The sequence below is a fragment of the Ursus maritimus genome, unplaced genomic scaffold (genome assembly GCF_017311325.1).
Source record: "Ursus maritimus isolate PB19 unplaced genomic scaffold, ASM1731132v1 scaffold_17, whole genome shotgun sequence".
Taxonomy (NCBI): Eukaryota; Metazoa; Chordata; class Mammalia; order Carnivora; family Ursidae; genus Ursus; species Ursus maritimus.
In genome coordinates, this window is record NW_024424119.1 from 39,441,192 (window position 1) to 39,454,853 (window position 13,662).

At 36.6% G+C, this 13,662-nt stretch overlaps 1 protein-coding gene across 11 annotated transcripts in view; it reads right to left on the minus strand.

The window, feature by feature from the left end:
• The window catches only part of PTBP3 (polypyrimidine tract binding protein 3), a 112,656-nt gene that overhangs the window by 40,043 nt on the left and 58,951 nt on the right, over nt 1–13,662 (minus strand). For all 11 annotated transcript variants that reach the window (XM_040631729.1, XM_040631723.1, XM_040631728.1 and 8 more), the window contains one exon: nt 7,146–7,310. In XM_040631729.1, coding sequence (XP_040487663.1) covers nt 7,146–7,310 — 165 coding nt within the window. The remainder of the gene's footprint in view (nt 1–7,145; nt 7,311–13,662) is intronic.

Genomic DNA, 13,662 nt, shown 5'->3' on the forward strand with positions numbered 1-13,662 from the left:
ATAACAAATTATGCATGATTCCACTTACATGAGTAACCTGGAACAGTCAAATTCACAGAGACAGCAAGTAGAATGTTAGTTACCAGGGGTTGAGTGAAAGGGGGACTGGGGAATTATTGTGTAATGGGTTTCAGTTTAGGAAGATAAAAAAATTTTTGGAGATATAAGATGTTTGGTGATAACTGCAAAACAATGTGAGTATACTTAATGTCACTGAACCACACACTTAAAAGTGGTTAAAATGGTAAAACTTACATGTATTTTAAACCCCTCAAAATAAAATAAACAATCCTAAAGTCCAAATATTAATTTTTGGCAAAATATTCTTTCACATATAATCAGCTCAGAGTCGGACACTTCTTAGAGGAGACTGCACCATTCAATAAGATTTGTGGAACCAATTTGTCTTAGAAGGGCTAACCAAAAAATGTTATTACTTAAAGTTAGATTGTCTGAGGGTTCTTTATTAAAATTCTTTAAAATTTTTAGCTAATTTAATAATGGTCATATTTAGAACTTTGGGATCTTAATCTCTCGTTTACTTATTTTGAAATACATTAGGAATTCGTTTTTCTATTTTTAATAAAAATTTTGGTTGTGTCACAGCATTTCTTCAGCACACTTGTGTGTTCTAGATAATATTCTTAGAATTTATAAAAGAATACCAAATTGCTATTATCAAATAGTATCTACTAGTGTCCTTAATAGCCAAATGGTCCTCCCTTTTTAATTGGGATGCCTGCATGGCTCAGTCAGTTCAGTGTCTGCCTTCAGCTCAGGTCATGATCTTGGGGTCCTGATCAAGCCCTGCAGCAGCCTACCTGCTCAGCGGGGAGTCTACTTCTCCTCCCTCACCCCCCACTCATGCTATCTCTCTTTCTCTCTCAAACAAATACATAAAATCTTTAAAAAAAAAAAAAAGGGAATACCAAATTTGCCTTCTTTTCAGCTATCAAAGAATACAGATTTGATGTTGTATCTTCTTTAAGATGTAAGTATTCTTGGGAAAAGGTCTTGTATTTTCTTCATTTCCACCTTTGGTGATACTGTGGTCACACTCACACACACACACACACACACACACACACACACACACCCCAATCTAAATATTGTAAGCGCATCAAATGAGTGCTGGCTAAAGGCGTAGTAACAGACTTTTTACTGCAGCTACAGGTAGTATTCTAAACTACAAGATTATATCATATATAATTTTGCCCTGGTGTACCTCTCTAACACATTTCCTGATACTTTTTATATCACATTATTTACACCAACAATGTGCAATTGTCTATAGTTCTCTACATATGCCAAGTGGTTTCAGACTTCTAAGTCTACACATGTGGGTGTTCCCCTTTCTTAGAACTCGGTACCTAACCTAGTATATTTTCATTTACCTTTTCTAAAACTCAGCTCAGGAAGTAATGCCACCAGAAAATTCTCTGCTTCTCCCAACTATTAACAGAGTTAATGCTCTTTCCTGAGTATTATTTCCTTCTTAGTCTCATATATAATTACTTTGCTTTACTTACATTGTACTACACATTTGTTTACATAGCTGTCTCCTGTAATTAGACTGAAAGCTCCTTGAAGGTATATACCTTGTCTTAATCATTTCCATATCACAGAGTACAATTCTTGGCATATAAACAGGTACACGGTAAATGCTTATTATTGACTGATAAAGAATTATACTCAGACCTGATTGGAGAATTATGGCAACATGCAGTTTTTTAAAAACAATAAACACTGGGATGCCTTGGTGGCTCAGTCGGTTAAGCGCCTGCCTTTGGCTCAGGTCATGGTCTCAGGGGCCTGGGATCGAGTCCCACATCTGGCTCCTTGCTTAGCGGGGAGCTTGCTTCTCCTTCTGCCTGCTGCTCCCCCTGCTTGTACTCTCTCTCTCTCTCCCTCTCTCTGATAAATAAATAAATAAATAAATAAAATCTTTAAAAAAATATAAACATTTTTGATGTAAAATATCTCATTAATGAAATAGTAAGAACATATAATTTGTTCTCAAATTTGGAATAATTGTACACTAAATTACACATAGAACCTAGTTAATTTTCACTTAACTTTCAGATTTTCTGACTGTTGTTTGGCTGTGTGATTTTTAACTGAATGTGCTAACAGAATATAAATTGACTGAACTGGCTAATCATGGACAGTTATTTTTTGTTTTTTAAATGATTTTTTATTATATTATGTTAGTCACCATACAGTACATCTCCGGTTTCCGATGTAAGGCTCGATGATTCATTAGTTGTGTATAACACCCAGTGCACCATGCAATACGTGCCCTCCTTACTACCCATCACCGGTCTATCCCATTCCCCCACCCCCCTCCCCTCTGAAGTCCTCAGTTTGTTTCTCATAGTCCATAGTCTCTCATGTTTCATTCCCCCTTCTGATTACCCCCCCTTTCTTTATCCCTTTCTTCCCCTACCGATCATCCTAGTTCTTATGTTCCATAGATGAGAGAAATCATATCATGGACAGTTATTTAGAGTCCCCTGGACTGTATTTGCTGAGAGAGGCACTACAAAGATCAATCAGATACTTTTGAATAAAGTAAGTGAGGACCAACATCAGGAATCCAGGCTAATGCCTCAAGTGTGATTTTTAACATCTTTTCATAATTACCAAAATACTGAATTTTAAACAAATTTGGCCTCAAAAGTTAACATCCAGGAAAGTTTAATATATATGGATTTATTAATATTGATTACAATAATAACTTGACTCTTTGACTCTATTTCCCTAATATATTTATTTTTCTGTCATCAACATAAACAAACACATAGACTCAACTCTTGATGTCTCCTGCGCATTTTAATCTTTTCAGACTTTAAAATGGGATGAAGAGAATACTAAAGATCAAAATCAGGTAAAATTAATCTTCATGGTAATTTTTATAAATGTAGCACTTACCAGAAACTGAAAAAGTTCATTTATATTCACTTGTAAAAAGTGTATTGGCCATAATTTGTTTACAACAGTTTTTGTACTCAAAAAACAGTAAGACATAAGAACCAGAATTTTATACTACCAGCACTGACTCTTTTAATATCATAATAATTGCTTTTTGCAAGTTATTTTTCTTTGCTATGCAATTCAAAAAGATCAGTCCTTTATCCTGTATCCTGAAGACATTCATCTATTGGACATTCATTAAAGATCCCCATAAATAACAGCACTTGGAAGTAATGGGACTATGTGAGAACATTGTTTTGAACTATTTCTGTGCACAAAGAAATTTTTTAGTATGCAGGGTTGAATTTACATTATGGATTAGTCGAAAAATACCTTCTTTATCTATAAATACTCTCTAGGTGATGCCATCTAATCCAATGGCTTTAGTTACCTACCACATGCTGATAACCAAATCTCCAGCCCTGAATTCTTACACCCAATCCAGACCTATTTCCCGACAGTCTATTCAACATCTATCACTTGGATGCCTAATAGGAAACTTAACATGTCTAAAGCACTATCTCCCACCCCTGCCCTGAATCTTTTTGCCCCTTCATTCAGTCTTCACTATCTTAGTACAAGATCGCTGTATTTTACCAGAGGCTCACACCCAAAATCTGGAAGGCATTCTTGATTATTCCTCTTTTTCTTCTTAATCCACATCTACTCAACCCATCAGCAAATCCTTCCAAATACATGCATAATCATCACTTCCTGTGACCACATCCTCATGTGGGTCTCACCACCATCTCTCATCTGGACTATGCCAAGATCGTCCACTTATGCCTACAGTTTATTCTTAACATAGCAACAAGAGTGATTCCACTGAAACAAAAATATACCATTTTACTCCTCTACTCAAAATCCTCTAATAGCTTCCCATCAGCTGGATCCTTAATCCCTTCTCTATCATGTATGGCTTTCCTACTTTTTACACTACAATGACATAGCCTCAATGACACTTTCACTTCAGGGACTTTGCACTTCCTGTTCTTTCTGACTAGATCATTATTCTACCACATGTACACATAACTTACACCCTCACATACTTCAAGCCTCTGCTCAATGTCATCATATTGAAAAGCTCCCTTAACTTTCCTTACCTGAAATAGCACCGCTCCCATCTCACTCAATCCCCTTACCATGAGCTAAAGAAAAAACAGTAGCTTCAATAGATGTTAGAGAATAGTTAAGCTAATGCCAACTCTCCAGCAAAAAGTATAAAATAATCTGCTAATTAATTATAAGAGGAGCAACCAAATCCACACTTCCATGTATTCCTCCATCACAATATTCATCACATTTTACACTACTGCTTATGAAATTATATCTTAAGCACAAGACAATAAGAGCAAGGATCAGTTTCTTACAATGCAATTTACTAGCATCTGATAATTACAGCTAACACTTCTTGAGCACTTAATATGTACCTTTCTAATATATACCTTAATTATGTACACTTCTCTAGGGGCTTTAAATGCATACAAGTCAGAAAAAGATACAGAGAGGGTAAGTTACTTGCCCAGGGTTATAGAGATAGTAAGTGATAGAGCCAGGATTCAAACCAGCTCCAGACCTTGTATCCTTAATCATTATGCTATACTACACTTTAGTTGGCTAATGATACAGAGTGCTGGAGGAGATAGCTTAATGTAATTAGAGAAGGACTAAGGAGGTAAAAAAAATTTTTTTAGAGTTTTATACATTTTATTGGAAATGGAACATAGATTTCAAATGACAGCAAGAGTGGACAGGTAACATTCTATTTGCAAATCTTTCTAGAGCCTACCGGGGTCACCATATCTGTCAGATCACTCTTGAAACCTACTTCCTCTAGAAAATTTCCTTCAACTAATTAGGGAGTGATGCTGAAGCCCCCTGAGGTGGAAATCCCACAGAGGCTCTGTCCTCACAGCCTCTCTGAGCACCTTTGGCTCCAACAGAATCAAAATGTTTCATTTACTCCTTCTATTTTTTGAGGAGGTAAATTTGACCTGAAAACTGAATGATGTAGATTCAACTCAGTGACTATCTCAGTGAAGAGTGTTCCAGGCCTAAGAAATAGAAATGGACTAAGACAGGAATTAACTGGGGGGGGGGGGGGGCAGAGGAGAAACGGTCAAAGGGCCAGAAAGCTGGGCTAAAAAGCAGAAAAGTATTAGGAAATGAGGTTAAAGAAATGTGGAGAGGTCTGCATGTGGGAACCTGAACGGCCTTGGTAAGGACTTTGGTTTTATTCTACCAGCAATGGGAAGGAGGATTTAACAATGGAATGCAGTAACTGAAAGGCTGAGAATCCTACCCCAATAGTTACTACTAAGGACTCTCGGAATCACTCCTCTTCACCCTGAAGGACCCCATGATCTTTTGGGAGAGAAACAAGGTTTGTTACTGCTCCCAGGGAAATGATAACCGGAATGATGGCACAGGACCACAGGACGGTAACTAAATTCAAGGCTGTTTGATGGCATCACTGAGCCACAGATATAAGAACACCTTTTGTAAAACAGTGTAAGTTAGCAGTAGCTTTAATGTTATGGTTATAAAAGCAAACAAACGCTGCTGATGGATCACAGAGTGTTCAAAGACTCTCTTGGATAAACAAGAGAAGAAAATCTACCAGAACCAAGAAGCCAATCACTTAAGCAACTGCTGAATCCTTTTAAGGAATGAGGGTGGCTATGGATAGCACTGTTAAAGCCCTAAGACACCCTTTACAAATGCATATATTTAGAAAATGTCTTGCAAAAAGCTATCTTAGGGAACACAGTAGGCCTAATAAACGGTATATTTTGATATATACATGCATGGCACGGGAACTGTATTGGGAAATATATCTGAGCTTTATTGCCAATTAGTACGACGACTGTGGGAAAGAAACTTGTAAGAACCCCAGTTTCCTTATTTATAAAATGTGAGACTAGGATGGAATGCAATTCAATTCTTAAATACACGTGCACATCCACACCCCCATAATTCTTCACTTAGTGTAAATCCAAAGGCTTGGAAAAGAGTTAAATGATTCTGGACTGACTTGGTATCATGCTATGCAATATATATTGAGATATAAATATGAAAATAAACATGTTTTAGTGTTTTTAACATTTTAATATATGGGTTGACACATATAATGAGATGGAATCAATATGTAGCAAAAGAGGACAAAAACTAACTTAAGTTTTTGGGCCAGATGTCAATGTTCATGCATAGAGATTACCAAGTAACTGTACATCTTGAGGATATGTATATACGGAGTATTAGTTAAAAATATAACAAGCATACAAAACAAACACTGGACTTCATATTAGGAGGCTTGCGTTCTAACTGGCTCTTCGATTACTCTCTACAATATTCAATTAATCAATTATTGGAGTCTGTTTTATTTACTACAAAATTACATAACTAAGTGAGTTTCCAGTTCTTAAATTTGATATATTCATAGTAGGCCATGATTTGGTGGAGTGCCTTTTATCACAACAGGTTGGACACATTAATGGGTAGCCTATGAAAATCAGTCAGTATTTAATATGATACTTCCATTTTACATATGTAGAGTTATCACATACCTTTCTTTCAGAGTTTTTAAAATGAAAATACTCATATGTAAGAAGGAGTCAATAGAAATAAATTAGTTGTTTTGTATATTGATTTTACTTTCTAGGAATAACTATTACCGCTGCTTTTTATAGGATTCTATGCTTTGTCCATTTTAACGCTTATGTAATAAAAGAAGAATTTCTTATATACCCTTTTAAGTCAAGTATTTTAGTTAGAAAAAGGAAGCTATCAAAAAATTATCTCTAGGGTGCCTGGGTGGCTCAGTTGGTTAAGCATCTGCCTTCGGTTCAGGTCATGATCCCTGGGTCCTGGGATCGAGCCCCGTGTCGGGCTCCCTGCTCACTGGGGATTCTGCTTCTCCCTCTCATTCTCCCTCTCTCTCAAATAAAGAAATGTGCTCTCTCTCTCAAATAAAGTCTTTAAAAAAATTATCTCTGATACTATTTCTTACATGAAATAGGAATGTTGATGGGGTTTTTTTATTATTATTTAAACATATACAATATGTTTAAAATCAATAACCAAAATCAATAACCAAAAAGACACTACAGATAATAAAACATCAAAAGTTATGGAGGTCACATGTGCCTCTTAAGAGTGTTGTTCCACTTTACCTGATGAAGAACTTCCAGAGTAACAGGGTAAAAGAGGTTTTCAATAATTATTCGGAGCACAGGGCTCTGCCCAGGTAGGACTGTGCCTTCATTGGGAGGAGCTCCAGGAAGGGCCAGATTTCCCGACTGGACAGCACTGACAGCCTGCAGTGCAGCTTGGGCTCTCTATAAAACAATCCAAAATGAGAACTTTTAGTTACACCGAAGCATTACATGAATCCTAAACATCAGTTGATGTAAAGTACTATGAAGTTATATGGTTAAATAAAAATATACATATCTCCTTTCTCTAGATGCACATACTCTAAATCTGTAATCAGTTAAGATTCAAAAGACTTGCTTTCTTATAACAATGACACAATATTTAAGAAAGGTGCTTAAATTTACTTGAAGAAATGAAAAAAAAAACACATGGCAAAAAAAGAGGAAAATTTGGAGATGATTTTTATTTCCTAATTTTTAAAAAAGATTTAATTATTTATTAGAGAGAGAGAGAGCGTGAATGGGGTTTGGGGTGGGGGCAGAGAGGAGAGAGAGAATCCTAAGCACATTCCATGCTGAGCGCAGAGCTGATGTGGGGCTCCATCCCACGAGCCATGAGATCATGACCCGAGCCAACACCAAGAGTTGAATGCTCAACCGATTGAGCCACCCAGTAGCCCTTTTATTTCCTAATTTTGAAATGACAATAAAAAAAATGTGAAAATAACATTAAAGATGACTTAAAAACCACTGAAGTCCCTCTTTTCTTCCCCTAACAACTGAGTCCTAATACCTTTGGGTGGCATGTGATAGATGCAAATATGGAAGAGAGGAGCTATGGTGGTTCAGAGGGGGTCAGGAATGTATCCCTATAGGAAGGCATCCTGGCGTGAGCATCAGAGCCTGAGCAATGTCAGCAGATCATCTCTGTGGCAGGGCTGCCTGCCAAGGGGAACCTGAGCCCAAACAAGGTATGAAAGGCATCTATGTGTGGGAGTGGCTCACTGCTAGACATAAGAACATGAGGAATATGAGAAAGGTAAGAAAGACAACCAGAGGAGAATAGCCTGGGCAGGAGTATCAGAGCCCAAGGAGAGTCAGGAAAGGGTCCACATAGTGTGGACTAATATAGTGAAGACAGTCTGAGCAGACTGAAGAGCAGGCCCATGAGGGTCTGAATGGGGTAAGGAGGTAATTCAATAGTGGGACAGCCTGGTATGAGATGTAAGGGCCCAAACAGGGGTAGGCAGACAAGCTTCTTCTCTTTTCTTAGCAGGAGACAACATTTATGTATAATTAAACATTGATGGAGCACTATGTGCAGGCATCATTCTAAGTACTCACTATACAAATCTCTCTTTAATTCTCACAACAATTTATGAGGTATTTACTATTTTTTTTTTAAGATTTAGTTTATTTGAGAGAGAGAAAGAAAAAAAAAAGTAGGAGCAGGGGGAGGGGTAAAGGGAGAAGGAGAAGCAGACTCCCCACTAAGCATGGAGACTGATGTGGGGCTTGATCCCAGGACCCCTAGATCATGACCTGAGCCCAAGTCGGTCAATTAACTGACTGAGCCACCAGGCACCCCGAGGTATGTACTATTATCATTCCTGTTTTTCAGATGAGAAAACAGTCTGAGATAGGTTAGATGATTTGTTTGGAGCCACACAGAAGACTGTAAACAGTGGCACCTGACACAATCTACTTAACGAAAATCTGAAAATCTCTCAGACAAAATTCTGAACCCCACTTCTGTCAGACTCCTGGAAAGGTCTAGTCTTTTTTCTTTTTTAGAAAGATTTTATTTATTTATCTGACAGAAAGGGATTGAAAGAGCATAAACAGGGGGAGGGGCAGAGGGAGAGGGAGAAGCAGGCTCTCCATTGAGCAGGGAGCCTGACTCAGGGCTCAATCCCAGGACCCTGAGCCAAAGGCAGACCCTTAACTGACTGAACCACCCGGGCACCCCAGGTCTACTCTTAATTTTTATTATTTTTGTTGTTGTTCAAGTATATTTGACATACAATATTATACTAGTTTCAGGTGTACACAGTGATTTGACAATTCTATATATGACTCAATGCTTACCACAAGTGTAGTCACCAACTGCTACCATACAAACTAATACAATATTACAGACTATATTCCCCATGCTGTACTTTTCATCCACATGACTTTTATTTTATAACTGGGAGTTTGTACTTCTTAATCCCCTTCACCTAATTTGCCAGCCCCCCTACCTATGTCCCCCTGGGGCAACCACTAATTTGTTCTCTGTATTTAGGAGTCTATTTTTTGTTTTTCATTTGTTTTATTTTTTAGAGTCCACATATAAGTAAATCATATGATATTTGTCTTTGTCTGATTTATTTCACTTAGCATAATACCCTCTAGGTCCATCCATGTTGTTGCAAATGGCAAGGTTTCATTCAGCAGACAAGTTTCTTTTTTTTTTTTTAATGTTTATTATATTATGTTAGTCACCATACAGTACATCCCTGGTTTTTGATGTAAAGTTCGATGATTCATTAGTTGTGTATAACACCCAGTGCACCATGCAATACGTGCCCTCCTTACTACCCATCACCAGTCTATCCCATTCCCCCACCCCCCTTCCCTCTGAAGCCCTCAGTTTAGCAGACAAGTTTCTAAACAGCATGCTCCACTAAAAGCAACTAGGGTGCCCTAAAAAATGATTAGTTCTAAAGCTGGAGCAAAGAAAGCACAAAATGAGTATGTAACTTTTTTGTTTCTGTGGGGTTTTGTTGTTTTTTTTTTACCAGAATGCAAAGAAGTATTCAAAGAATTATGGCAACATGACAAATGAACATAGAAGATAGCCTGAAGGGGCTCCCGCTGGCCAAATATAGGACAGTTTGAGAATCAAAATAGTGATTGTAACAGGTAATAACACACTAAATGAAGAAATCTTGAGTCTATACTGATACAAACTGACAGTTGATAAGGAATAATATATTTACACTGCCTTAAAGTACCTTCCCCCAAAATACTCCTCTTTGCCCCTTTGTAAGTCATAACTTTACAGTGAAGAAGCCAAACAGGAGCCTAATCAAAGGAAGTGAAGAGCACAACATCGGTAATGCAACAGATTTTGAAATTATGTGATACCTGATATGATGCAGTGAGAAAAAAAGAACATTACTTATATTATGTCCCTGTCAAAGCTATATACACTGAATGCAATCACAAGGAAATTACCAGATAAACTCAAACTGAGGCAAATCTTAGAAGACAGGTTGCCTATAATTATCAAAAGTATCAAATCAAGGTCATGAAAGTCAAAGAGAAACTGAGGAACTGTTTCAGAGTAAAAAACACTAAAAGACGTGACTTCTAAACAGAGCATGTGATTCTAAATGTTTTGCTCTAACAGACACTATTGGGATGATGGGCAAAACCTGAATGGGAACTGAGGACTGATGGGAAATAATATATCGATGTCAATTTCCCAGTTTTGACCTCTGTATTTTGGTTGTGTAGGAGGATGTCCTTGATTATGGGACATGTACACTAAAGTATTACACGACGAAGACAGACCAGGTTAATAACTTATTCACAAATGCCTGAAGAAATCAAAATTTATATCTCAACTTTATATCTGCAGCTTTATTTATATCTTTTCCAATTGCGACTGTCTCAAAAATTAAAACAATTATTTAGAAAATGTAGTAGGTGAAAGAAGAAAAACTGAAGGGAAAAAACCATGGTTAATGATAAATGAAATTAAACGCAAGTTTTCATCAATCTCCTGTTCCATACTTATCATTTCTTAAGAATGGTGATAATTAGTCAAAAATGCTTGTACCACAAAATGAAAACTCAAAAAAACAAACAAAAAACAAATCCCACCACTTTTTTTTGTATTTACTTCTAATTTTAAAGATCACAGTAATCTTTGCATTATTTTAAATTAACATTTCTTGTTTTGTTTTCATGATTTTAGTTTTACTTTATCATCTCTCTAATTTGAATTAAATGGTTTTTCCAACATTACGCTATGATAAATAACATCCAAACAAATATCTTTTTGGAAAATTGGCTAACTTTTACTTTCTGTATGCTTAATAGTTTAACAACTTCCACTTTTATACTTATATGCAACTTTTTTAAAAAAGATTTTATTTATTTATTAGAGAGTGAGAGTGCACCAGCGGTGGGGGGCGCAGAGGCCTAAGGAGAAGCAGACTCCCTGCTCAGCAGGAAGCCCGGTATAGGACTCGATCCCAGGACCCTGAGATCATGATCTGAGCCGAAGGCAGACACTTAAACTACTGAGCCACCCAGGGACACCCCCCACCTTTTTTTTAATACCTTTTAACAGCATTTTTAGGCCATACAGATTTTTATGTATCAGGTAATGTACAAACTGCCTAACATGCAGTTTCCACAGAATCATCATCTTTGAGAACAAACAGTATATGAATAATTATTTGAAAATTTTATACCACTGGTTTTCAAAACTATGCTCTTTATAAAACAGCCATGTGTATGGAAAACTGAGCATCCTATTCCTGCTTCAAACAGCAGTTTGTCTCATCTATTTTACACTGGGCTCCTCCGTAAGAGCTTATTTGGAAAAAGGGTTCTACTGCTTTCAAGTTTGAAAACTGATTCAGATTTCCACTTTGAGCCTATAATTAGATGAGGGGGGTGGGGGTCAATTAAAAAAAAAAGACCCAGAACTGATACAGAAGTTAAAATTAAAAGACAAGAACATTAAAGTAGTTTTTATAACTGTCTCTCTCACACACGTACACACAAACAAAAGGTAAGTACAGACATGGAAGATGAACAAATAGTGCTGTCCGACAGAGTTTCCTGTGATGATGGAAACGTTCAACATCTACACTGTCCAATATGATAGGATCATGATCTGAGCCAAAGGCAGACACTTAACTGACTCAGCCACCCAGGCGCCTCGAGAAATGTTTTTTTTAATATAAAGAGATTATTTTACATAGCTGACTTATGTTCTGTGTCTTTGATACTAAAAATGATGAGACAGCAGAATTCCTACTATGGGAGATAATTTCTGGATGCTTTAAAAAAAAAAAGATTTATTTATTAGAGAGACAGAGAAAAAGAGCACAAGCTGGGGGGAGAAACAAACTCTCCACTGAGCAAGGAACCTGACCAGGGGGACTCAATCCCAGGACTCTGGGATCATGATCTGAGCCGAAGGCAGATGATTAACCCACTGAGTCACCCAGGCGCCCCTAATTTTTAAATGTTTTACAAACAAACTTTCTGGAATAGTTGTAATAACTATTGATAAAGAAAACTGCAGTAGTGTGATGGGAAAATCAACATATATTTTATCGCAGTGGGGAGGGTAAATATACTTCATATAAAATTTAAATGTGCCTGGATAATGTGAAAAACACATTTCTAAAATTGAGATGGAAATGAATATACAATAAAATGCAGAGATCTTAAGTGTACAGCTTGATGATTTTTTAGGACAAGATTTTTAGGGAAAATCCTTTCATGGTTATCTCTTTGCAGATTTATAAATGTTCACCCACAAGGTCAAAAAAACCTGTCTATACCATAACGACTATAATAAAACCATTTCTCAAATGCTGTACCTCAAAATATGATCTAAAATTTTAGTTTATTAAATAAAAGGATAAAAATATTTGATATTCACCTAACCCTCTGGCAAGTAGGTCCATAGGCTGGAAAAGAAGTTATGTACATGTTTTGGGTTATCTTGCTATACAGAGAACAAAAGATAATGAAATAGTAATTTATCAGTTTTCTGGAGCTGTCAGAATAAAAAGACATTTGGTACATTTTATATATGCAAACAGGTACTTTCAATTCTGACCTCAGCTTTGGTGTAGGACTTTGAATAAAAGAAAAATTATTATTATTTTATCAAACATCAATGCATAAAAACTGCACAGAAGTAACAAAATGGAAAGGGCACTGGGAAGAAATCAAGGCTATCTAAGAATAAACTAGGTCATTTCAGCTGGCTTTGGTTGCCAAGCAACTGAGATTTCTCACAGTTTCCCTTTAGAATAATCCAGTCTTTAAGAGTTTTATTAAATTGTTTATTACTTCTTCAAGACTTATATTAACATATTTAGGAATCAAACTAATGAGAAAACTTCCATGACTTGTATGAAGGAAAATTAAAAACTCTAAAGAAAGACAAGACACAAAATATAACTTCCTCCTCCAAAGAATCAGAGAGTAATATAAATATGTTAATTATCTTCAAATTAATCTATAAAATCAACCCAAATCCAATTTTGGGGGGGAGGGGGCAGGGGGAGGACTTATCAAAATAATTCTATCCTATATGAAGAAAAAATAAAATATAGTAACTAGTTGGAGGTGCCTGGGTGGCTCAGTCTGTCAAATGTCCGACTCCTGATCTCTGCTCAGGTATTAATCTCAGGGTTGTAAGTTCAAGACCTGCACTGGGCTCCATGCTAGGCAGGCAGCCTACTTAAAAAAAAAAAAAAGTGAATGAATAAATAAATTTTAAGAATATAGTAACTAT